This window comes from Ranitomeya variabilis, chromosome 2 (genome assembly GCF_051348905.1).
Source record: "Ranitomeya variabilis isolate aRanVar5 chromosome 2, aRanVar5.hap1, whole genome shotgun sequence".
Lineage (NCBI taxonomy): Eukaryota > Metazoa > Chordata > Amphibia > Anura > Dendrobatidae > Ranitomeya > Ranitomeya variabilis.
Window position 1 is genome coordinate 413,846,223 of NC_135233.1, and position 25,901 is coordinate 413,872,123.

The window sequence follows — 25,901 nt, forward strand, 5'->3', positions numbered from 1 at the left end:
ACCACCTTACACAGGGACAAAGAGGAAGGTGCAGATGAAAGTGCAGGTTCCTTCATCAGGTGGGGGGGCATACTCGTTGGCGACGTCACTGGCACAGGGCCCCTCAGAGTACGCAAAAGTGTCGCTGCTGGTGGGAGGCGCCCCCGCCATGCAAACACACCGCCGTACTTTGAGGGGCCCTGTGCCAGTGGCAATGCGAACGAGTGGGCCCCCCCCCTGCTTGCTCAGGATCACAGCACTTGCAACTTTTAAATACTTACCTTTCCCTGCAACACCGCCGTGACGTAGTCCGCATTTCCTGGGCCCACGAAAAACTTGAGCCAGCCCTACTCCCCCCACAACTTTCCCCCAATTCCCTATGCCCAACTATTATTATACAGTTAATTAAGATTGGCAAGCTTCAGAAACAAGAATGGATGTTTTTGGCATTAAAATGGGCACTGTAGGTGTTTTCCTGGCCTCCACTCACTGCCGACTATGCTTCCCCATTGACTTGCATTGGGTTTCGTGTTTCGGTCGATCCCCGACTTTTAGCGATAATCGGCCGACTGCACTCGACTCGACTCTGGACAAAATCGGGTTTCCCAAAACCCTACTCGATCTTAAAAAAATGAAAGTCGCTCAACCCTAGTCGCCGCACCTACTGAAACCGTACAGTAGCCGGAACTTAAACCATACCAAGCGGGTCTTTAATTACCGGCTTACTAGAGCACGAAGAGTAGTGGAGTGTTCCTTTGGCATATTGACGGCGAAGTGGCGAGTTCTGCTGACGGCTATCAAGCTGAAAACAACAACTATAGACGAGGTAGTTAAAGCCTGTGTGGTGCTCCACAACTTTGTCCTTTCAAAGGAGCCCATTTCCTTGGATGATGAAGATTTGGAGACAACCTTGTGGGACTACCGCAGCAGCTCGGTTCGCTCTTCAAGTTCAGTTACAAGGATGAGGGACCAGTTTGCCGATTATTTTGTCTCACCTGTCGGGTGGATCCCGTGGCAAGACATGATTGTGTAACCTGTTTCCCATGTGTAACCTGTTTCTCATGTGTCTTTTGTTTATGTAAAAAATGTGTTTCTGCCCAAAAAAAAAAAAAAAAAAAAAAGGCCCAAAAGCGTGGTTTTCTTGCTAGTAAAACCATTGTTATACCTTTAACATGTCTGGTGTTTTTTTTTATTAAACCTTTTTTATTATATTACCTTAAGAAATCCACACACACACAAAGAGTACAATTATAATCAGATTTTTATTTTAACTCTTTTTTTTTTTTGCAAAAAAAAATTTTTTTTTTTATTTTCCATTTTTTTTTTTTGGAAAACTTTTAAAATGTTTATGTCAAAAATATTTTGCAAACATATTTACAAGTCTTCAAACTGTTGGGTGGAGATATGAGAGGAGGAGGGGCAGGAAGTTTGGACCACGTCGGTAGGTGGGGAAACCCTACTTGTTTGGGGTGCAGTGGAAGGGGGTGTTAAACCAAGAGGCTGACCAGAGGGGGGTGGTGTTGGGGTAGGGGGAAGAGAAAAGTTGAGTAATGAAAACATTGGGGAAGTAATTTGGTCTGGGGGCCGGGATTGTTGTGGGGACTGGGTAGGGTAGTGGGACTGGGTTGGGTAATGGGGCTGGCATGGGGTTTGGTAATGGTGCTGGTGTGGGGATTGGAGCTGGGTTTGGTAATGGTGCTGGTGTGGGTATTGGGGCTGGGTTTGGTAATGGGGGGTATGGTGTGGAAATGGGGCCTGGGGTGGAATTGGGGTGGAGGTGTGGGGAGGTGTGTGGGTAGATTCATTAATGGCCTGCAGTGCAGCATTATGGCAGGTATTCATTACCCGCATCTGTTGCTCAAAAGAAAGCTTCTCCATGCTCATGAGCATGGATTGGAAAAAAAGATTGGCCGGATCGGGACTTACAGCTGAATGCAGCCTATCCAAGCGACTGCTGGTTTCACGGCTTGTTTCACTGATGCGTGACTGCACCATGTTGAAACCAGCAGTCACTTGCTCTCCCAAAATTTTGAAAGAGCCTTGGAAGGATGCATTCAGGTGTAAGAACTCAGGAGCATAGCTCCTTTCCTGACCCCTCTGTCGCTGCCGCCACGAACCTAATGGTGGTGTCGAGGTGGCAAGATCAGAGGGGTGGGGTAAAGGGAACGCTAACTGTTCAGCATCAGATGCGAGCAATGAAGCCTGCAATAATGCTCCACTGCTTGGGGCGGATGAAGTGGAGGGGACAGAGGGGTCAGAGGAGGGGACAGAGGGGTCAGAGGAGGGGACAGAGGTGTGGGGCCTACCGACGTGGCCCTCAGTGGCGGACTCAGGAGGGATCGCTCCAGAGGGCGCAGAGGAAGATGCAGGCGCCCGGTGGCTGGAGAAGGTGCTGTGAAAGAAAAAAAAAAAGAAATTAATACATTGGAATGAAAAAGCCCTGACTGAAAGCAAACTAAGTAGACAGGTTAACATGGTTATTAGTGGGCTGTAGAATACTTACACTCTGCTTAGCATGGTTCGCCTCAGGAAGGAGAGGGCCTGGCCATATTTATATTTGCTCCTCTTCCTTCCTGCAGAGCCACTCGGGGCCTTCATCTCATCGTTGAATTCCCTCTTAAAGCGATCCCTCAGTGACCGCCACCGCTTCCTAATCTTTCCAACTGTGAAGACAAGAATCAAAAGAAAAAACAAAAAATTGGTAAATGCAATACATTACAGTCAGCTCAAAACATCACTGGAAAGTGAATACTTACCTAGTTTGCTCTGCTGCTGAGGATGAAGGCTCTCCCGCCTTGGAAACAGGTTGCGACACACTTCGTCCCAGAGCCGACGGGTGACACCGGTATCAGCATGCCTGCGGTCAGCCATGTTCCACAGCGGCTCCCGCTCGCGAACCTCATCGATGAGACAATCGATGTCAATGTCATCATCATCATCATCCTCTTCTGCGGGAGCACGCTGTGAAGCCTGTGTCAAAAAAAAACAAACAAAAAAAAAAAAATTAGTACACTGAAATACTAAAGTACCAATAGAATCCCCCTCCCCCCCAAAAAAAAAACTCACTGATGGCCGACCGCGGCGACGAGTCCGCCGACTCTGGGAGTATCTGGGAGAGCCTTCAGTGGCAGCAGCAGCAGCCTGAAATAAAGTAAACAAATTCTCAGTTAAGGTAGGCAGGTGTTTAGTAATCTGTTTTGTGTATGGTGCAGTGTGATGTGCGAAGCAACTGTTTCACCACTACTTACACTTGGTTCCTCCTCCACTTGCATCTCTCCACCCATCTCGCCCCCTTCTGACAGCTCCTCATCTGATTCAGCTTCCTGTTGAAACATAATTTATGCATGTGGTTAGACATCAAAATGTAATTTTAAAAAGCGAAAAAAAATAAACCCATTTTTTGTGTTGACTTACCGATACACGCTGTTGCTGTGGAGGAGGGCTGTCAGAAGAGGACATTGTTTTGTGGTCCTGGTGGGCAGCGGCTGTGGTCCTGGTGGGCAGCGGCTGTGGTCCTGGTGTTTCTGTAAGTTAAAGAGACACTTGCAATCTGCTCGACACATTGAAGTAGCAGATTGGGGGTCTTCAAAACTTACTTCTAAAACTTCAGAGCTGTGGTCCTGGTGGGCAGCGGCTGTGGTCCTGGTGGGCAGCGGCTGTGGTCCTGGTGTTTCTGTAAGTTAAAGAGACACTTGCAATCTGCTCGACACATTGAAGTAGCAGATTGGGGGTCTTCAAAACTTACTTCTAAAACTTCAGAGCTGTGGTCCTGGTGGGCAGCGGCTGTGGTCCTGGTGGGCAGCGGCTGTGGTCCTGGTGTTTCTGTAAGTTAAAGAGACACTTGCAATCTGCTCGACACATTGAAGTAGCAGATTGGGGGTCTTCAAAACTTACTTCTAAAACTTCAGAGCTGTGGTCCTGGTGGGCAGCGGCTGTGGTCCTGGTGGGCAGCGGCTGTGGTCCTGGTGGGCAGCGGCTGTGGTCCTGGTGTTTCTGTAAGGCCGGGGACACACTTAACGTATAAAAAAACGGTCCGTTTTTCACGGCCGAGAATCGCACAAATGTTTCAAAAACAGTGATCCGTGTGCAGTGCGAGGATGCGATTTCCTCGCATCAAATGATCCGTGTGACATCCGTATGGCATCCGTATGGCATCCGTACTGCGAGATTTTCTCGCAAGCTTGCAAAACCGACATCTAATGGATTTATGTGCTCAAATGTTCGGGAAAACATATATACAGTATATATATATATATATATATATGTCATTGAGACACATATATATATATTCTGTATTTATATTTCATTCAGCGCGATATCTGTGAAAAGCCGGTAATTCAATTGCCGGCTTTGCATTTCTCCTTCACAAACCCGACAGGATATGAGACATGGTTTACATACAGTAAACCATCTCATATCCCCATTTTTTTTTGCATATTCCACACTACTAATGTTAGTAGTGTGTGTATGCAAAATTTCAGCGCTGTAGCTGCTGAAATAAAGGGTTAAATGGCGGAAAAAATTGGCGTGGGCTCCCGCGCAATTTTCTCCGCCAGAATGGTAAAGCCAGTGACTGAGGGCAGATATTAATAGCCAGGAGAGGGTCCATGGTTATTGGCCCCCCCGTGGCTAAAAACATCTGCCCCCAGCCACCCCAGAAAAGGCACATCTGGAAGATGCGCCTATTCTGGCACTTGGCCACTCTCTTCCCACTCCCTGTAGCGGTGGGATATGGGGTAATGAAGGGTTAATGCCACCTTGCTATTGTAAGGTGACATTAAGCCAGATTAATAATGGAGAGGCGTCAATTATGACACCTATCCATTATTAATCCAATTGTTGGAAAGGGTTAAAAAACACACACACACATGATTTAAAAGTATTTTAATGAAATAAACACAGCGGTTGTTGTAATAATTTATTGTTCTCTCAATCCATCAGGACCACCCTCGCTTGGAAAAATAATAAACGCACAAGATACATACCTTCTGGTGAACCGTCTCGTCCCACGAAGTAATCCATCTGAAGGGGTTAACTAATATTACAGGCAGGAGCCCTGCAAATGCAGCTGTGCTCCGTGCCTGTAATCCCCGGCGAATGAATGAAATGTAGGTCATTGACCTACATTTCCTTCAGTCGCGGTGATGCGCCCCTGCTGGATGTTCTCATGAACTGCAGCCTGGGAACTTTTTCCCACGCTCCAGGTCATATGAGGACATCCACCAGAGGGCGCATCACCGCGACTGAAGGAAATGTAGGTCAATGACCTACATTTCATTCATTCGCCGGGGATTACAGGCACGGAGCACAGCTGCATTTGCAGGGCTCCTGCCTGTAATATTAGTTAACCCCTTCAGATGGATTACTTCGTGGGACGAGACGGTTCACCAGAAGGTATGTATCTTGTGCGTTTATTATTCTTCCAAGCGAGGGTGGTCCTGATGGATTGAGAGAACAATAAATTATTACAACAACCGCTGTGTTTATTTCATTAAAATACTTTTAAATCATGTGTGTGTGTTTTTTAACCCTTTCCAACAATTGGATTAATAATGGATAGGTGTCATAATTGACGCCTCTCCATTATTAATCTGGCTTAATGTCACCTTACAATAGCAAGGTGGCATTAACCCTTCATTACCCCATATCCCACCGCTACAGGGAGTGGGAAGAGAGTGGCCAAGTGCCAGAATAGGCGCATCTTCCAGATGTGCCTTTTCTGGGGTGGCTGGGGGCAGATGTTTTTAGCCACGGGGGGGCCAATAACCATGGACCCTCTCCTGGCTATTAATATCTGCCCTCAGTCACTGGCTTTACCATTCTGGCGGAGAAAATTGCGCGGGAGCCCACGCCAATTTTTTCCGCCATTTAACCCTTTATTTCAGCAGCTACAGCGCTGAAATTTTGCATACACACACTACTAACATTAGTAGTGTGGAATATGCAAAAAAAAATGGGGATATGAGATGGTTTACTGTATGTAAACCATGTCTCATATCCTGTCGGGTTTGTGAAGGAGAAATGCAAAGCCGGCAATTGAATTACCGGCTTTTCTATAGAACACCGCTGCGTATTTCTCGCAATGCACACGCATGGTCCGTGTGGAATCCGATTTTTTCTCGCACCCATAGACTTGCATTGGCGAGTCTCGGCCGAGATACGCTGACAATCGCAGCATGCTGCGAGTTCCCTCGGATCCGAAATACGGTGGAGAAAATATCGGATGATGGGAGCTGCACCATAGATTAACATTGGGCCGAGTGCTATGCGATTTTTTATCGCATAGCACTCGTCCGTATTACGGTCTAGTGTGACCCCGGCCTAAGTTAAAGAGACACTTGCAATCTGCTCGACACATTGAAGTAGCAGATTGGGGGTCTTCAAAACTTACTTCTAAAACTTCAGAGCTGTGGTCCTGGTGGGCAGCGGCTGTGGTCCTGGTGGGCAGCGGCTGTGGTCAGTGGCTGCGGTCCTGGTTTATCTGTTAATATGTATAATGGATCTATAGTTAGACCACCCCCTGAACTAGGTAATGTTCAATGATAAACACCCTACTAAAATGATGTCAGAAATGTTCATACAGGTGAACACCAAAAACCCCCAAAAAAGTTGCACGTTATACCATTCATTTCCATGTCCCAAAAAAAAAATTTTTAAATGTTAACACTATGAAAAAATATATTTGACACATTTCATTTAAAAAAAATAACCTCCCCCCCCCCAAAAAAAAAAAAAAAAAAATTTACAGGTTAACCTTTATTAAAAAAATGAGCCCTCAAACAACCCTGTATTGCATGTGTAACCATTGGTACATACACCAGTTTTAAATTTACCTTTATGAAATAATACTACGGACATTTTTTTAATAAACATTTTATTTATTTTTTTTCTCTCTTTTTAAAAAAATCACAATTAGGAGCTGACATGCTCTTTATTTTAAATACAAGTACTTCAACTGCAAATGGTTATAACTGTAATTAAAATAAAATCAACACTTTTATTAAATAGAAAAAACCCACACTCACACATTCAAACCACAAGCTGCAGACCGCTAGACTTTTTTAAAAAACACATCAGATTTAAAAAAAAAAAAAAAAAAAACATTTAAACCACATGCTGCACAGACCACTATACAGTCAATACATCAGAAAAAGGCAAATAACCAATTACAGCATGGACAAATGCACATGCAATCAACAAGACGCACACAAAAAACATGCATGGTATGTGGCCACATTCCGGATCGCATCAGAATTTGGTCAGGATTTCCCATCAGCATTTGTACGCCAAAACCAGGAGTGTAACAATTAGGGAAAGTATAATACGAAAACAGGCACACTTTTGCTTTTATCACCCACTCCTGGTTTTGGCGTACAAATACTGATGGAAAATCCTGACCACATCCTGATGCAATCCTGCACATGGACACATACCCTCCCACATGAACAGGCATAAAATTGGCAAAGGCATAATAAGGTGCAGGCACCATGATACAAAAGCACACAGCCGTACAAAAATACACACATGCACGCACTTAGCTTTATGCAAATACACATATGTACAACAAAGGCAGAAAGGTGAACCCAATCAGAAGACGCATACACACACACACATACAAAAGGCTGACAATCCTTTGGCTGAAGCAGCAGGTCTTCACAGTGGCTGGAATCAGGCTGCATCTGGACTCTAGCATGGCACTGGCTGGTGCAGGATGATGACAGGCCTCAGGTTCTCTTCAGGTTTTAAGCTCTTTCTGTAGTCAGTACCTCATATACACACACAAATGCACAGGCACACAGATGCACACAAAAATTGCAATACTCACACTGGCTCTATGGTGGCTGGAGTCCTGTGGCTGGAGTCCTATGGCTGGCTCCTGTGGCTGGAGTCCTATGGCTGGCTCCTGTGGCTGGAGTCCTGTGGCTGGCTCGGGTCTTGTGGCTGGCTGGGGTCCTGTGTCTGTCTCCTGTGGCTGGCTCTATGGTGGCTGGCTCCTGTTGCTGGCTGGGGTCTTGCTGGCAGTCTGGAGTCTTGGTGGCAGGCTTCTTCTCTGTAGGCTTCTTGCTGGCATATGTGGGGTTGAAGGCCCAGGCCAGGTTTATATAGATTTGGGGGTGTCTGACCAATTGGCAACAAAATACTTCTTCTGAGCATGCTCAGTGTAAAAAAAACGTATTGCAGCGCTGTATTGCGTCGTACGACGTGTCCCGACGCATCCGTCGCTCATAGGCTTCCATTGCAGCCAACGACGTATGCCGCAGGATGCGTCGCGACACGTTTTTTAGGCGGAGACAAAAAACGTTACAATCTACGTTTTTTTGAGACGACGTGTCGCCAAATTTCGACGCATCCGTCGTAAAACGTACACGACGTATGCCAATCCGTCGCCATACGTCGCCAATACAAGTCTATGGGAAAAAAACGCATCCAGCAAAAAGTTTTGCTGGATGCGTTTTTTCTGAAAAAAGACGTTTTGAAACGTAATGCAGTTAACGCTAGTGTGAAAGTAGCCTAAGCTGTTGCCTTTATTCCCAGCGGACCTGTATTCTGCCTGTAGTAAGCTGTTGCCTTTATTTCCAGCGGATCCTTATTCTGCCTGTAGTAAGCTGTTGCCTTTATTCCCAGCGGATCCGTATTCTGCCTGTAGAAAGCTGCTGCCTTTATTTCCAGTGGATTCGTAATCTGCCTGTAGTGAGCTGTCACCATTATCCCCAGCTGATCCGTATTCTGCCTGTAGTAAGCTGTCACCTTTATCCCCAGCTGATCCGTATTCTGCCTGTAGTAAGCTGTCACCTTTATCCCCAGCTGATCCATATTCTGCCTGTAGTAAGCTGTCACCTTTATTCCCAGCGGATCCATATTCTGCCTGTAGTAAGCTGTCACCTTTATTCCCAGCGGATCCGTATTCTGCCTGTAGTAAGCTGTCAACTTTATTCCCAGCAGATCCATATTCTGCCTGTAGTAAGCTGTCGCCTTTATTCCCAGCGGATCCGTATTCTGCCTGTAGTAAGCTGTCGCCTTTATTCCCAGCGGATCCGTATTCTACCTGTAGTAAGCTGCTGCCTTTATTCCCAGCGGATCCGTATTCTGCCTGTAATGAGCTGTCGCCTTTATTCCCCACTGATTCGTATTCTGCCTGTAGTGAGCTGTAGCCTATATTCCCAGCAGATCCATATTCCGCCTGTAGTAAGCTGTTGCCTTTATTCCCAGCGCATCCGTATTATGCCTGTAGTGAACTATTGCCCTTATTCCCAGCGGATCCATACTCTGCCTGTAGTAAGCTGTTGCCTGTATTCCCAGCGGATCCGTTTTCTGCCTGTAGTAAGCTGTTGCCCTTATTCCCAGTGGATCCGTATTCTTCCTGTAGTGAGCTGTTGCCCTTATTCCCAGCGGATCCATATTCTGCCTGTAGTGTGCTGTTGCTCTTATTCCCAGTGGATCCGTATTCTGCCTGTAGTGAGCTGTCGCCTTTATTCCCCGTGGATCCGAATTCTGCCTGTAGTAAGCTGTCGCCTTTATTCCCAGCAGATCCGTATTCTGCCTGTAGTGAGCTGTTGCCCTTATTCCCAGTGGATTTGTATTTTGCCTGTAGTAAGCTGTTGCCTTTATTCCCAACATACCAGTATTCTGCCTGTAGTAAGCTGTTGCCTTTATTCCCAGCGTACCTGTATTCTGCCTCTAGTAAGCTGTTGCCTGTATTCCCAGCGGATCCGTATTCTGCCTGTAGTAAGATGTTGCCTTTATTCCCAGCGGATCCATATTCTGCCTGTAGTGAGCTGTTGCCCTTATTCCCAGCGGATCCATACTCTGCCTGTAGTAAGCTGTTACCTGCATTCCCAGCGGTTCCGTTTTCTGCCTGTAGTAAGCTGTTGCCTTTATTCCCAGCGGATCCGTTTTCTGCCTGTAGTAAGCTGTTGCCTTTATTCCCAGCGGATCCGTTTTCTGCCTGTAGTAAGCTGTTGCCTTTATTCCCAGCGGACCTGTATTCTTCTTGTATTAAGCTGTTGCCCTTATTCCCAGTGGATCCATATTCTTCCTGTAGTGAGCTGTCGCCTTTATTCCCAGTGAATTTGTATTTTGCCTGTAGTAAGCTGTTGCCTTTATTCGCAACGTACCAGTACTCTGCCTCTAGTAAGCTGTTGCCTTTATTCCCAGCAGATCCGTATTCTGCCTGTAGTGAGCTGTCGCCTTTATTCCCAGTGGATCCGTATTCTGCCTGTAGTGAGCTGTCACCTTTATTACCAGCGGATCCGTATTCTGCCTGTAGTGAGCTGTCGCCTTTATTCCCAGCGAATCCGTATTCTGCCTGTAGTGAGCTGTCACCTTTATTCCCAGCGGATCCGTATTCTGCCTGTAGTAAGCTGTCGCCTTTATTCACAGTGGATCCGTATTCTGCATGTAGTAAGCTGTCGACTTTATTCCCAGTGGATCCTTATTCTGCCTGTAGCAAGCTGTTGTCTTTATTCCTAGCGTACCTGTATTCTGCCCCTAGTAAGCTGTTGCCTTCATTCCCAGCAGATCCATATTCTGCCTGTAGTAAGCTGTTGCCTTTATTCCCAGCGTACCTGTATTCTGCCTCTAGTAAGCTGTTGCCTTTATTCCCAGCGGATCCGTACTCTGCCTGTAGTAAGATGTTGCCTTTATTCCCAGCGGATCCGTTTTCTGCCTGTAGAAAGCTGTTGCCTTTATTCCCAGCGGATCCGTTTTCTGCCTGTAGTAAGCTGTTGCCTTTATTCCCAGCGGACCTGTATTCTGCCTGTAGTAAGCTGTTGCCTTTATTTCCAGCGGATCCTTATTCTGCCTGTAGTAAGCTGTTGCCTTTATTCCCAGCGGATCCGTATTCTGCCTGTAGAAAGCTGCTGCCTTTATTTCCAGTGGATTCGTAATCTGCCTGTAGTGAGCTGTCACCTTTATCCCCAGCTGATCCGTATTCTGCCTGTAGTAAGCTGTCACCTTTATCCCCAGCTGATCCGTATTCTGCCTGTAGTAAGCTGTCACCTTTATCCCCAGCTGATCCATATTCTGCCTGTAGTAAGCTGTCACCTTTATTCCCAGCGGATCCGTATTCTGCCTGTAGTAAGCTGTCACCTTTATTCCCAGCGGATCCGTATTCTGCCTGTAGTAAGCTGTCAACTTTATTCCCAGCAGATCCATATTCTGCCTGTAGTAAGCTGTCGCCTTTATTCCCAGCGGATCCGTATTCTGCCTGTAGTAAGCTGTCGCCTTTATTCCCAGCGGATCCGTATTCTACCTGTAGTAAGCTGCTGCCTTTATTCCCAGCGGATCCGTATTCTGCCTGTAATGAGCTGTCGCCTTTATTCCCCACTGATCCGTATTCTGCCTGTAGTGAGCTGTAGCCTATATTCCCAGCAGATCCGTATTCCGCCTGTAGTAAGCTGTTGCCTTTATTCCCAGCGCATCCGTATTCTGCCTGTAGTGAACTGTTGCCCTTATTCCCAGCGGATCCATACTCTGCCTGTAGTAAGCTGTTGCCTTTATTCCCAGCGCATCCGTATTCTGCCTGTAGTGAACTGTTGCCCTTATTCCCAGCGGATCCATACTCTGCCTGCAGTAAGCTGTTGCCCTTATTCCCAGTGGATCCGTATTCTTCCTGTAGTGAGCTGTTGCCCTTATTCCCAGCGGATCCATATTCTGCCTGTAGTGTGCTGTTGCTCTTATTCCCAGTGGATCCGTATTCTGCCTGTAGTGAGCTGTCGCCTTTATTCCCCGTGGATCCGAATTCTGCCTGTAGTAAGCTGTCGCCTTTATTCCCAGCAGATCCGTATTCTGCCTGTAGTGAGCTGTGGCCCTTATTCCCAGTGGATTTGTATTTTGCCTGTAGTAAGCTGTTGCCTTTATTCCCAACATACCAGTATTCTGCCTGTAGTAAGCTGTTGTCTTTATTCCCAGCGTACCTGTATTCTGCCTCTAGTAAGCTGTTGCCTGTATTCCCAGCGGATCCGTATTCTGCCTGTGGAAAGATGTTGCCTTTATTCCCAGCGGATCCGTATTCTGCCTGTAGTGAGCTGTTGCCCTTATTCCCAGCGGATCCATACTCTGCCTGTAGTAAGCTGTTACCTGCATTCCCAGCGGATCCGTTTTCTGCCTGTAGTAAGGTGTTGCCTTTATTCCCAGCGGATCCGTTTTCTGCCTGTAGTAAGCTGTTGCCTTTATTCCCAGCGGACCTGTATTCTTCCTGTATTAAGCTGTTGCCCTTATTCCCAGTGGATCCATATTCTTCCTGTAGTGAGCTGTCGCCTTTATTCCCAGCGAATTTGTATTTTGCCTGTAGTAAGCTGTTGCCTTTATTCGCAACGTACCAGTATTCTGCCTCTAGTAAGCTGTTGCCTTTATTCCCAGCAGATCCGTATTCTGCCTGTAGTGAGCTGTCGCCTTTATTCCCAGCGGATCCGTATTCTGCCTGTAGTGAGCTGTCGCCTTTATTCCCAGCGGATCCGTATTCTGCCTGTAGTGAGCTGTCGCCTTTATTCCCAGCGGATCCGTATTCTGCCTGTAGTAAGCTGTCAACTTTATTCCCAGCAGATCCATATTCTGCCTGTAGCAAGCTGTCGCCTTTATTCCCAGCGGATCCGTATTCTGCCTGTAGTAAGCTGTTGCCTTTATTCTCAGCGGATCCGTATTCTGCCTGTAATGAGCTGTCGCCTTTATTCCCCACTGATCCGTATTTTGCCTGTAGTGAGCTGTAGCATATATTCCCAGCAGATCCGTATTCCGCCTGTAGTAAGCTGTTGCCTTTATTTCCAGCGCATCCGTATTCTGCCTGTAGTGAACTGTTGCCTTTATTCCCATCGGATCCGTATTCTGCCTGTAGTGAGCTGTTGCCCTTATTCCCAGCGGATCCATACTCTGCCTGTAGTAAGCTGTTGCCTGTATTCCCAGCGGATCCGTTTTCTGCCTGTAGTAAGCTGTTGCCCTTATTCCCAGTGGATCCGTATTCTTACTGTAGTGAGCTGTTGCCCTTATTCCCAGGGGATCCATATTCTGCCTGTAGTGTGCTGTTGCTCTTATTCCCAGTGGATCCATATTCTGCCTGTAGTGAGCTGTCGCCTTTATTCCCCGCGGATCCGAATTCTGCCTGTAGTAAGCTGTTGCCTTTATTCCCAGCAGATCCGTATTCTGCCTGTAGTGAGCTGTTGCCCTTATTCCCAGTGGATTTGTATTTTGCCTGTAGTAAGCTGTTGCCTTTATTCCCAACATACCAGTATTCTGCCTCTAGTAAGCTGTTGCCTTTATTCCCAGCGGATCCGTATTCTGCCTGTAGTAAGCTGTTGCCTTTATTCCCAGTGTACCTGTATTCTGCCTCTAGTAAGCTGTTGCCTGTATTCCCAGCGGATCCGTATTCTGCCTGTAGTAAGATGTTGCCTTTATTCCCAGCGGATCCGTATTCTGCCTGTAGTGAGCTGTTGCCCTTATTCCCAGCGGATCCATACTCTGCCTGTAGTAAGCTGTTGCCTGCATTCCCAGCGGATCCGTTTTCTGCCTGTAGTAAGCTGTTGCCTTTATTCCCAGCGGATCCGTTTTCTGCCTGTATTAAGCTGTTGCCCTTATTCCCAGTGGATCCATATTCTTCCTGTAGTGAGCTGTCGCCTTTATTCCCAGCGAATTTGTATTTTGCCTGTAGTAAGCTGTTGCCTTTATTCCCAACGTACCAGTATTCTGCCTCTAGTAAGCTGTTGCCTTTATTCCCAGCAGATCCGTATTCTGCCTGTAGTGAGCTGTCGCCTTTATTCCCAGCGGATCCGTATTCTGCCTGTAGTGAGCTGTCACCTTTATTACCAGCGGATCCGTATTCTGCCTGTAGTGAGCTGTCGCCTTTATTCCCAGCGAATCCGTATTCTGCCTGTAGTGTGCTGTTGTCTTTCTTCCCAGCGGATCCATATTCTGCCTGTAGTGAGCTGTCGCCTTTATTCCCAGCGGATCCGTATTCTGCCTGTAGTTAGTTGTTGCCTTTATTCCCAGCGGATTTGTATTCTGCCTGTAGTGAACTGTTTGTCACGGGGAGACTAGGTGGGCGAGAGCTAATAACCCGGGCCCCTGCAATTTCCCTCAGACTAGGGAATTCCTGACTGACCCTCTACCTGAAGTTTACACTGATGGTGTGCATGTCCAGGCCTCGAACCTCACCCTGCCTCCTGTTTCAACCCTAGGCTGAAAACCTCAGCCCACCAGCCAGTGAATGCAATACACCAATACCCACAGTAAGCACAGACAAGGATAAAGGAAAATATACACCACGCCGCAGTCACTCAGGAATACACTATAAATGTGCAGGGCAAAATAAATACAAATATAGGAAGGAGTAAATAAGACAAAGGAAAATACACCACCAGCAACGATTCTCCAACAACCAGCTCTCCACTCCAGACCGAGATAACAACGCTCAAGACAGAAGCTATAATCGGCGACGCCCAATGATCAAGAGAACTATTTAAAGGCAATGGGCATAGCCCAGCTTCCAATCCGAGGATCAGGTAAATTAACCCCGGAACAGCTAGATAAAATCTAGCCGACGCCAATGAGCAAATAGTGGTCAAAAGCGGAATTACCGCTGTCTGTCGGACGACCTGGTCTGAACAGCGTCCAACATGACACTGTTGCCTTTATTCCCAACGGATCCGTATTCTGCCTGTAGTGAGTTGTTGTCTTTATTCCCAGCTGATCCATATTCTGCCTGTAGTAAGCTGTTGCCTTTATTCCCAGCGGATCCGTATTCTGCCTGTAGTGAGTTGCTGCCTTTATTCCCAGCGGATCCATATTATGCCTGTAGTAAGCTGTTGCCCTTATTCCCAACGGATCTGTATTCTGCCTGTAGTGAGCTGTCGCCTTTATTCCCAGCGGATTCGTACTCTACCTGTAGTAAGCTGTCACCTTTATTCCCAGCGGATCTGTATTCTGCTTCTAGTAAGCTAGCTTTATTCCCAGCAGATCCGTATTCCGCCTATAGTAAGCTGTTGCCCTTATTCCCAACGGATCTGTATTCTGCCTGTAGTAAGCTGTTGCCCTTATTCCCAGCGGATCCATATTCTGCCGGTAGTGAGCTGTTGCCTTTATTCCCAGCGGATCCGTATTGTGCCTGTAGTGAGCTGTTGCCCTTATTCCCAGCGGATCCGTATTCTGCCTGTAGTAAGCTTTTGCCTCTATTCCCAGCGGACCTGGATTCCGCCTGTAGTAAGCTGTTGCCCTTACACCCAGTGGATCCGTATTCTGCATGTAGTAAGCTGCTGCCCTTATTCCCAGTGGGTCCGTATTCTGCCTGTATTGAGCTGTTGCCTTTATTCCCAGTGGATCCATATTCTGCCTGTAGTAAGCTGTTGCCTTTATACCCAGCGGATCCATATTGTGCCTGTAGTGAGCTGTTGCCCTTCTTCCCAGCGGATCAGTATTCTGCCTGTAGTAAGCTGTTGTCTTTATTCCCAGCGGATCCTTATTCTACCTGTAGTAAGCTTTTGCCTTTATTCCCAGCAGACCTGTATTCTGCCTGTAGTAAACTGTTGCCCTTATACCCAGCGGATCCGTATCCTGCCTGTAGTAAGCTGTTGCCTTTATTCCCAGAGGATCCATATTCTGCCTGTAGTAAGCTGTTGCCTTAATTCCCAGTGGACCTGTGTTTTGCCTGTAGTAAGCTGTTGCCCTTATTCCCAGCGGATCCGTATTCTGCCTGTTTTAATCTGTTGCCTTTATTCCCAGCTGATCCGTATTCTGCCTGTAGTAAGCTGTTGCCTTTATTCCAAGCGGACCTGTGTTCTGCCTGTAACAACTCTGCTGGCATCACGGCATGGCCTCGCATTTCTCACACTATCTTACCCACTGCTCCAGGTCATGATGTGGTTTCTGTTTCTTGCCAGCTCCATGTTCTGTGTCTCTGCTCTCTGCATGCTTCATAGTTCTGTGTATAGAGGGGCGGCGCCTGAACTCTCTGGTTCTTATAGGAATCAGGTGCATCTGTCCAATCTGTTCCTGACCAATTGCCAGGAGACCTCCAGTATTTAGTTCAGCTCCACCCGGTGTTCTGGGCCTGTGCAATGTGTTAGCTCAGTTAGTGTCTTGCTTCTGAGTTTGCCTGGCCTTGCTCTGAGTTACTCCCTCTCTGGAGGATTCTCTGTGTTATTTCCTTGGTCTTGTTGTCTGCCCACCAGGAGGCAGTATATCCTGGTCTCTGTGTCTTTGTCCTTGTGTCTTGTTCCATTGCCTTGTCTGTACTTAATCTTATCTCCGTCTCCTAGTCTTTGGCTTCCTTCCCTGTTGTCTTTCCTTATATTCTCAGTCTGCTTACACTCCGCACTCTTGCAGCTCTGCCTGCTCTGAACCTTTGTGACTTTACCTCTGCTCCTCACTTCTGCGTTTCTGCTCCTTTCTACTCAGCTTATCTTCTGCTGTTGCAGTTATCCCTTGCTGCAGCTTCTCTCCACATTCTTTGTGGCTCTGCTCAGCTTTGCTGCATAGACCTCTCCCGCAGCTTCTCTCCGCTCCTTGCGGTTCTACCTGGCTCCGCTCCTTGCAGTTCTACCTGGCTCCGCTCCTTGCGGTTCTACCTGGCTCCGCTCCTTGCGGTTCTACCTGGCTCCGCTCCTTGCGGTTCTACCTGGCTCCGCTCCTTGCGGTTCTACCTGGCTCCGCTCCTTGCGGTTCTACCTGGCTCCGCTCCTTGCGGTTCTACCTGGCTCCGCTCCTTGCGGTTCTACCTGGCTCCGCTCCTTGCGGTTCTACCTGGCTCCGCTCCTTGCGGTTCTACTTCTCCTGCACTTGGCTCCGCCGGGAGCTCTTGGCTCAGCCTCCTGCCTGTCTGCACTTGGCTCCGCCTCCAGCTCTTGGCTCCGCCTCCTGCCTGTCTGCACTTGGCCCCGCCTCCAGCTCTTGGCTCCGCCTCCTGCGGTTTTGCACTTGGCTCCGCCTCCTGCTCTTGGCTCCGCCTCCTGCATTTCTGTTCTTGGCTCTAGCTCCTGTGCTTTCGCTCTGCATCCGCTCTTGCGGTCTTTATCTACTTATTCCTAGGTCCTCGTGTCTGAACAGGTTCTTACCCGTTCTACATACCTGCCTGCAGACCGGTCCCTACCGGTTCTTCCAGTGTACCAGTCTCGTCCACCAGTCCTACCAGAGAGCCAGCCATGCCCGCCTGCCTACCAGAGAGCCAGCCGTGCCCGCCTGCCTGACAGTGTTCCTGTTGTACCCGTCTGCCTGTCTATGTGCCAGCCGTGCCCGCTTGCTTGTCTATGTTCCGTTCCCCGGTGGGATCAGCAGCCACAACCAGACTCCACCCTGGAGTGGTACCTGGTAGCTTCCTATTGCACAAGTCTGACCTCACCATCAGAGGCTCCAGTGAACACCTAGGAAGCTACTTAGTTACGCCCCTTCCAGGGAGGTTTGGTCTGTGGTCCAGTGGGGCCACTCCCCCGCACGCCCGCGCCAACCAGTCTGGGCGCGAGCATGACACTGCCTGTAGTAAGCTATTGCCCTCATACCCAGCGGATTCCTATTCTGCCACTAAATATTGTCATTCAAGCACTTGAATTTCATCTGCATAAGTACAGTAATTACACTAGCGATTTGTGCAATTATATCATACAGGTTATCTTTTTCCTAATGACTCATAATTACTTTTCCTTTGATCAGCAGTTTTTCCTCCAATGCAAAGGGGTTTCCATGGGAGGTAAACATTCACCATCCGTTGCAAATTTGGTTATGTCATACTGGGAGGAATTGTTTCTTTATTCTGATTGTAACCCATTTCTTATGGACATATTCTGGTATGGTAGATACATCGACGATTTACTCATCATATGGAGTGGCGATGTATCTGCCATACCAGAGCTTCTCATCCATCTTAATTCTAATGATTTCAATCTTCGCTTTACATGCAGTCATAACCCACATGTGATTTCTTTTTTGGACTTGACACTGTGTAGCACTGTGGGCCATGTTATTACTACCTCTACATTTCATAAACCATTATCTGGCAACAGCATCTTACATGCGTCCAGTAGCCATCCTGGACATACAATAAAGTCCATACCAGTGGGTGAGCTCACTAGAATAACTAGGAATTGTAATGATACTAGTATCTTAAAGCAAGAGACCGACTTGTGTTGTAGAAAATTGGATAAAAGAGGCTATTCTAAGTGGTCTCTTGATAGAGCTAAAAACATAGTACAACAAAAAAAACGCAGCGATATGCTGTTACCAAAAAATAAGGAGAATAAATTATATCAAAATCAAAAAACTTTTTGCTCTATTAAATATAGCCCTCAGTACAACGACATAAAGTCTCTTATTTTGAAAAACATTCCCATTTTATACGAGGATGAGATCCTCTCCGAAATTTTGTCTTCTGGCTGTCAGGTGATTGCAAAAAAAGCCACTACTTTGTCTGACATTCTCTCACCCAGCCTATTTAAGTCTAGTAAAAACTCCCACACATGGCTACATCATAGAGGTTTTTATCATTGCGGCGCTTCCAAATGTCGCACATGTGCCCACTCTGCTGTTACGCATTCTTTTTCTGATAGCAGTGATAAACAAGAACATAAAATTCAGCAATTTATTAATTGTAATAGCAAGAATGTAGTTTATATGATAACATGCATTAAATGTAAATTAAGCTACATAGGCTGCACTACTCGCATGTTAAAGACACGTATCTCTGAACATATTAGGCTACTTTCACACTAGCGTCGGGCTCGGCCCGTCGCCGTGCGTCGGGCCGAGGTCCCCGACGCTAGCGTTGTCCCCGCCGCACAACGGGGGCAGCGGATGCATTTTTCCCACGCATCCGCTGCCCCATTGTGAGGTGCGGGGAAGTGCGGGGAGGTGTGGGCGGAGTTCCGGCCGCGCATGCGCGGTCGGAAAAAGCGGACCGTCGGGAGCAAAAAACGTGACATGTAAGGTTTTTTTTTTCCCGACGGTCCGCTCCCACACGCCCAAGCGTCGCAAAACGGACGCGACATTTAGCAATGCGTCGCAAATGCGTCGCTAATGCGTCGCTAATGTTAGTCTATGACGAAAAAACGCATCCAGCAAGAACTTTTGCTGGATGCGTATTTTCGGCAAAACGACGCATTTGCGACGTATTGCAGTTAACGCTAGTGTGAAACTAGCCTTACTGATATTATTGTTCTCACTAATAATAATCGCTCTGTGTCTTATGCCTCCAAGCATTTTATCACCAGTCACCAAAGAAACACTGCATTCCTTCGGGTTGTTGGTATTGAGAAGCTTGGAATGACACCCAGAGGAGGAGATCTGAAAAGACGGCTAATGACGCGTGAAGCTTTTTGGATGTTTTGCCTTAACACTTGCTATCCCATGGGTTTAAATGCTCGCAAGGAAATTATGTTTCATTACTGAGAGATTTATATTGCTCAATTATATTATGTTTTTTTTTTTTTATATATATGTGCACATTATACATTTTTTCTGTGTTTTGTTTTTTGTGATATTATTGCGTTTTTATTGTATATATTCACTGTTGCATCAGGTGGTGGATTGATTCACTGTGATGAGTCACAGCTGTTATTTAAACCTCATTCTGGTGCATGGTGAGCAGCTTTGAAAAAGAACTTAGTGTTCGAAACATGTAGCATGCTGCCATTTCTTCTCCTGTGAACCATGTTTTTGGATCTTGGATTTTATCTTCAATAAATTTTGATATTTTTAGAAGCTGGATTTTCTCCTTCATTTGTTCCATTGCCTTACGTGAAGACTGCACGTTATCCGGGCTTCCCCACAACAAATGCCTAGTAGGTGAGCTGGTTTTGTCATATTTTTTTTTTTTTCTCACTTTTGTCATAGTCCAGTTTTGGAAACTGTGCACACTAGGGTTGAGCGAAACGGGTCGTTCATTTTCAAAAGTCGCCGACTTTTGGCTAAGGCTGGGGTCACACTAGCGTATTGCATCCGATGCGAGAGCATCGGATGCGATATGCTAATGACCCTCGGCTCCTGCTCGCAGCAGAGCCGGAGCCGAGTGTCACGCGTCTGCGCTCCGATTCTCTCGCACAGGGAGGATCGGAGCACAGCTGCGGAGGAGGCGGAGAAATGAATTTCTCCATCTCCTCCATTGCTGGGGTCCGCTTATAGCGTACAGCACTCGGATGATATCCGAGTGGTGTGCGCTGTCTCACTCGCACCCATAGGCTTATATGGGTGCGAGTGAGCCCAGAGTTTTCCTCGGTCCGAGACAATCGCAGCATGCTGCGATTGTCTCGGACCGAAGAAAACGGCCGACAAAAAGTCGGCTGCTGGGAGCTGCCCCATATGTTAACATTGGTCCGAGTGCAATGCGATTTTTTTATCGCATTGCACTCGGCCGTTTAAAACGCCAGTGTGACCCCGGCCTAAGTCGGCGTCTCATGAAACCCGATCCGACCCCTGTGCTTGTCGGCCATGCGGTACGCGACTTTCCCGCCAAAGTCGCGTTTCAATGACGCAAAAAGCGCCATTTATCAGCCAATGAAGGTGAACGCAGAGTGTGGGCAGCATGATGACATAGGTCCTGGTCCCCACCATCTTAGAGAAGGGCATTGCAGTGATTGGCTTGCTGTCTGCGGCGTCACAGGGGCTATAAAGGGGCGTTCCCGCCGACCGCCATCTTACTGCTGCTGATCTGAGCTTAGGGAGAGGTTGCTGCCGCTTCGTCAGAAGCAGGGAGAGCGTTAGGCAGGGTCCACTAACCACCAAACCGCTTGTGCTGTAGCGATTTCCACTGTCCAACACCACCTTCGGTGTGCAGGGACAGTGGAAGCAATTTTTTTTTTTTTCCCCTCAGCGCTGTAGCTCATTGGGCTGCCCTAGAAGGCTCCGTGATAGCTGTATTGCTGTGTGTACGCCACTGTGGAAACCAACTGCTTTTTTCAAAGCACATATCCTCTTGTTCCTTCCTTTCTGCACAGCTATCTTTTTTGTTTGTCCACACTTTTTATTTAATTTGTGCATCAGTCCACTCCTATTGCTGCCTGCCATACCTGGCTGAGATTACTGCAGGGGAGATAGTAATTGTAGGACAATTTTTTTTTTTTTTTTTTGTGGGAGATTAAGATTGGCATTTCTGCTACAGTGCCATCCCTGTGTGTGCCATCTCTCATTCAGTGGGCCATATAAAGCCTATTTATTTTTTTGTTTTTTTTAATATTATTGGGTTTCTAAAGTCTCCCTGAAAAAAAAAAAAAAATACATAAAAAAACAGTGGGAGAGTAATATTGCCCTTTCAGCTTGTGTGCCAGTCTTGACTCCTGGGTGTGCCACCTCTCTCTCTCTCATTCAGTGGGCCATAGAAAGCCTATTTAATTTTTTGCTTGATTTAGGTTCTAAAATCTACCAGAAAAAAAAATAAAACATCAATCAGTGGGAGAAAAATATTGGCCTCAGTCAGTGCTTGTGTGCCACTCCTGACTCCTGTGTGTGCCATCTCTCACTCAGTGGGCCATAGAAAGCCTATTTATTTTTTTGCTTGATTTGGGTTCTAAAATCTACCAGAAAAAAAAATAAAACATCAATCAGTGGGAGATTAATATTGGCCTCAGGGCTTGTGTGCCACTCCTGACTCCTGTGTGTGCTATCTCTCACTCAGTGGGCCATAGAAAGCCTATTTATTTTTTTGCTTGATTTGGGTTCTAAAATCTACCAGAAAAAAAAAATAAAACATCAATCAGTGGGAGATTAATATTGGCCTCAGGGCTTGTGTGCCACTCCTGACTCCTGTGTGTGCCATCTCTCACTCAGTGGGCCCTAGAAAGTCTTTTTATTTTTTTAGTATTTGGTTTCTAAATTGTCCCTGAAAGAAATCATTTGATCTTATTTGGTTTCTAAAGTCTCCCTGAGAAAAAGAAAAAGGTGTGAGATTAATATTGACATTTGTGCTTGAGTGACAGTCCTGCGTGTGTGGCATCTCTCATTCAGTGGGCCATAGAAAGCCTATTTATTTTTTTTATTTTTTTTTAATATTATTGGGTTTCTAAAGTCTCCCTGAAAAAAAAAATACATAAAAAAACAGTGGGAGAGTAATATTGCCCTTTCAGCTTGTGTGCCAGTCTTGACTCCTGGGTGTGCCACCTCTCTCCCTCTCATTCAGTGGGCCATAGAAAGCCTATTTATTTTTATTTTTATTTTTTATTTTTTATTAGTATTTGGTTTCTAAAGTCTCCCTGAGGAAAAAAAAAAAAAAAATTAGGTGGGAGAATAATATTGACATTAGTGCTTGAGTGACAGTCCTGCGTGTGTGTCATCTCTGTGATTTTGTGCCACAGAAAACAGAGTGTGTAACATTGTGCCTGATTTTCCTTGTGGTCTCACCAACCTGTTAAGGGATATAGAAATCATACTGAAGTTATAGCTCACCGTGTAAGTTGTTTGACAGCAACAAATAAAGTTACTTTGGTTAATTTTTTAAAACAATGAGGAAGTCTGGTGCAAGAGGTCGTGGCCGTGGGCGTTCATTGTCAGCTGGTAATGATGGTAGTGGTAGTGGAGCATCAGGTGGTCGTGGGGATAGGTGGAATATTTTTAAGTCTGGAGCTGTGGAGCCAGTTTCGTCGTCTGGCTACACAAGGCCTCGAACGCTCTCTTTTCTGGGAGTAGGAAAAACGCTTTTAAAGCCGGAGCAGCAACAGCAAGTTTTGGCTTACATTGCAGACTCAGCCTCTAGCTCTTTTCCTCTTCTGAAACTGGTAAATGTAAAAGCAGCGCGTCGCTTGTGGATGTTCACGGTCAGGGACAAGTCGCTTCCTTGTCCTCCTCAGCAAAAACTACAACAAGAGAGAAAGATGCAGCAGGCGACACAACGGGTCACTCCATGGAGCTCTTTACACATACCGTCCCTGGCTTAGAAAGTGAAACACTTAACAGGCCATGCCCATTACAAGTAGAATCTGACATGGAGTGCACTGATGCACAGCCACAGCCAGAGTACTATGCTGCTCCTTTGACTCAGACCACAACATTGCCCTCTCAGGGTACAGATCCACAATCAGACCCTGATGAGACTATGTTGCCCCGCCACGAACGCTATACCACAGACCGACACAGTGACACAGACAAAGTTGCACACGAGCTCGAAGAGGAGGTAATAGATGACCCGGTTGTTGACCCCGATTGGCAGCCATTGGGGGAACAGGGTGCAGGCAGCAGTAGTTCAGAAGCGGAGGTGGAGGAGGGGCTGCAGCAGGCATCAACATCGCAACAGGTTCCATCTGCCGGGCCCCTATCTGGCCCAAAACGCGTGTCAACGCCAAAACCTGTTGGAGCACAGCGTTGCCATCCGGTTAAAGCTCAGTCTGCAATCCCTGAAAAGGGATCCGATGCTAGGAAGAGTGCAGTCTGGCATTTTTTTAAACAACATCCAATTGATCAGCGCAAAGTCATCTGTCAAAAATGTTCAACTAGCTTAAGCAGAGGTCAGAATCTGAAAAGTCTCAATACTAGTTGCATGCATAGACACTTAACCACCTTGCATTTTCAAGCCTGGACTAACTACCAAACGTCCCTTAAGGTTGTAGCACCCTCGGCCAATGAAGCTAGTCATCAACGCAACATCCCTTCCGTCACTGTAAGGCCACCATTTTCCGCACCACCGGCAGTATCTGTGCAGGTTTCTTTGACAGCCAAAAGCAGTCAGGGTCAGGGAATCACCAGTTTAGTAGGAGGAAATATTGCATCTAGGGCACCGGCGGAAACAATACCGTCTCCAACCGTCTCTCAGTCTGCCATGTCCACCGGCACACCCGCAAGTTCCACGATCTCCATCTCTCCAGTTCAGCTCACACTACATGAGACTCTGGTTAGAAAAAGGAAGTACTTATCCTCGCATCCGCGTACACAGGCTTTTAACGCCCACATAGCTAGACTAATCTCGTTAGAGATGATGCCCTACCGGTTAGTTGAAAGCGAAGCTTTCAAAGCCCTGATGGAGTACGCTGAACCACGATACGAGCTACCCAGTCGACACTTTTTTTCCAGAAAAGCCATCCCAGCCCTGCACCAGCATGTTAAACAGCGCATCGTCCATGCACTCAGGCAATCTGTGAGTAAAAAGGTGCACCTGACTACAGATGCATGGACCAGTAGGCATGGCCAGGGACGTTATGTGTCCATCACAGCACACTGGGTGAATGTGGTGGATGCAGGGTCCACAGGGGACATCAATTTAGGGACAGTTGTGCCTAGCCCACGGTCTAGGAAACAGTTGACTGTAGGCGTTCGCACCCCCTCCTCCTCCTCGTCCTCCTGCAGAAGCTACAGCTCTTCCACAGACCGCAGTCGGCCAACCACTCCATCGGCAGATGACACTGTTGCACACCAGTTGTCCCATTATGGGCCAGCTACTGGCAAGCGTCAGCAGGCTGTATTGGCTATGAAGTGTTTGGGCGACAACAGACACACCGCGGAAGTTCTGTCCGAGTTCTTGCAACAAGAAACGCAGTCGTGGCTGGGCACAGTAGATCTTGAGGCAGGCAAGGTAGTTAGTGATAATGGAAGGAATTTCATGGCTGCCATCTCCCTTTCCCAACTGAAACACATTCCTTGCCTGGCTCACACCTTAAACCTGGTGGTGCAGTGCTTATTGAAAACTTATCCTGGGTTCTCCGACCTGCTCCTCAAAGTGCGTGGACTTTGCTCACATATCCGATGTTCGCCTGTACACGCCAGCCGTAAGCAGAACTATCAGCGGTCTTTGAACCTTCCCCAGCATCGCCTAATCATAGACGTTGCAACAAGGTGGAACTCAACACTGCACATGCTTCAGAGACTGTGCCAACAGAGGCGGGCTGTTATGTTTTTGTGGGAGGATACACATACACTGGCAGGCAGTAGGATGGCAGACATGGAGTTGTCAGGTGTGCAGTGGTCGAAGATACAAGACATGTGTCAAGTCCTTCAGTGTTTTGAGGAATGCACACGGCTGGTTAGTGCAGACAACGCCGTAATAAGCATGAGCATCCACCTAATGCGTCTGCTGATGCAAAGTTTGACGCACATAAAGGAGCAGGCGTCTGCACCAGAGGAAGAGGAAAGCCTTGATGACAGTCAGCCATTGTCTGGTCAGGGCAGTGTACAGGACGAGGTAGCGGGCGAAGAGGAGGTGGAGGACGAGGAGGATGATGGGGATGAGTATATTTTTAATGTAGAACCTTTCCCGGGGGCACTGGAAATTGGTTGCGTGTCAAGGCCGGGTTCTGGTTTTTTGAGGGACACAAGTGACGTAGATTTGCCTGCAACTGCCCCTCACCCAATCACAACCGGAGATTTGACAACTGGAACTTTGGCCCACATGGCGGATTATGCCTTGCGTATCCTAAAAAGGGACACACGCATTACGAAAATGATGAACGATGACGATTACTGGTTGGCCTGCCTCCTTGATCCACGCTATAAAGGCAAACTGCAAAATATTATGCCACATGAGAACTTGGAACTAATATTAGCAACCAAACAATCAACTCTTGTTGACCGTTTGCTTCAGGCATTCCCAGCACACAGCGCACGTGATCGTTCTCACACGAGCTCAAGGGGGCAGCAGACTAGGAGTGTTAGGGGTGCACACATCAGAAGTGGCGTTGGACAGAGGGGTTTTCTGACCAGGTTGTGGAGTGATTTTGCTATGACCGCAGACAGGACAGGTACTGCTGCATCAATTGAAAGTGACAGGAGACAACATTTGTCCAGTATGGTTACTAACTATTTTTCATCCCTTATCGATGTTCTCCCTCAACCGTCATTCCCATTTGATTACTGGGCATCAAAATTAGACACCTGGCCAGAATTGGCAGAATATGCATTGCAGGAGCTTGCTTGCCCGGCAGCAAGTGTCCTATCAGAAAGAGTATTCAGTGCTGCAGGTTCAATATTAACCGAAAAAAGGACTCGTCTGGCTACCCAAAATGTTGACGATCTAACATTCATTAAAATGAACC

General features: G+C 47.1%; 1 protein-coding gene across 1 annotated transcript; it reads right to left on the bottom strand.

The window, feature by feature from the left end:
- Positions 1 to 1,363: 1,363 nt before the first annotated feature.
- Positions 1,364 to 3,267, bottom strand: LOC143803819 (uncharacterized). Its single transcript, XM_077281584.1, has 4 exons — positions 2,736 to 3,267; positions 2,483 to 2,642; positions 2,097 to 2,371; positions 1,364 to 1,368 (listed from the first exon to the last, which is right to left on the bottom strand). Exons 1-4 carry the CDS (start codon positions 2,848 to 2,850, stop codon positions 1,364 to 1,366), a joined length of 555 nt encoding a protein of 184 aa, XP_077137699.1. The 5' UTR covers positions 2,851 to 3,267.
- Between the last annotated feature and the right edge of the window lie 22,634 nt (positions 3,268 to 25,901).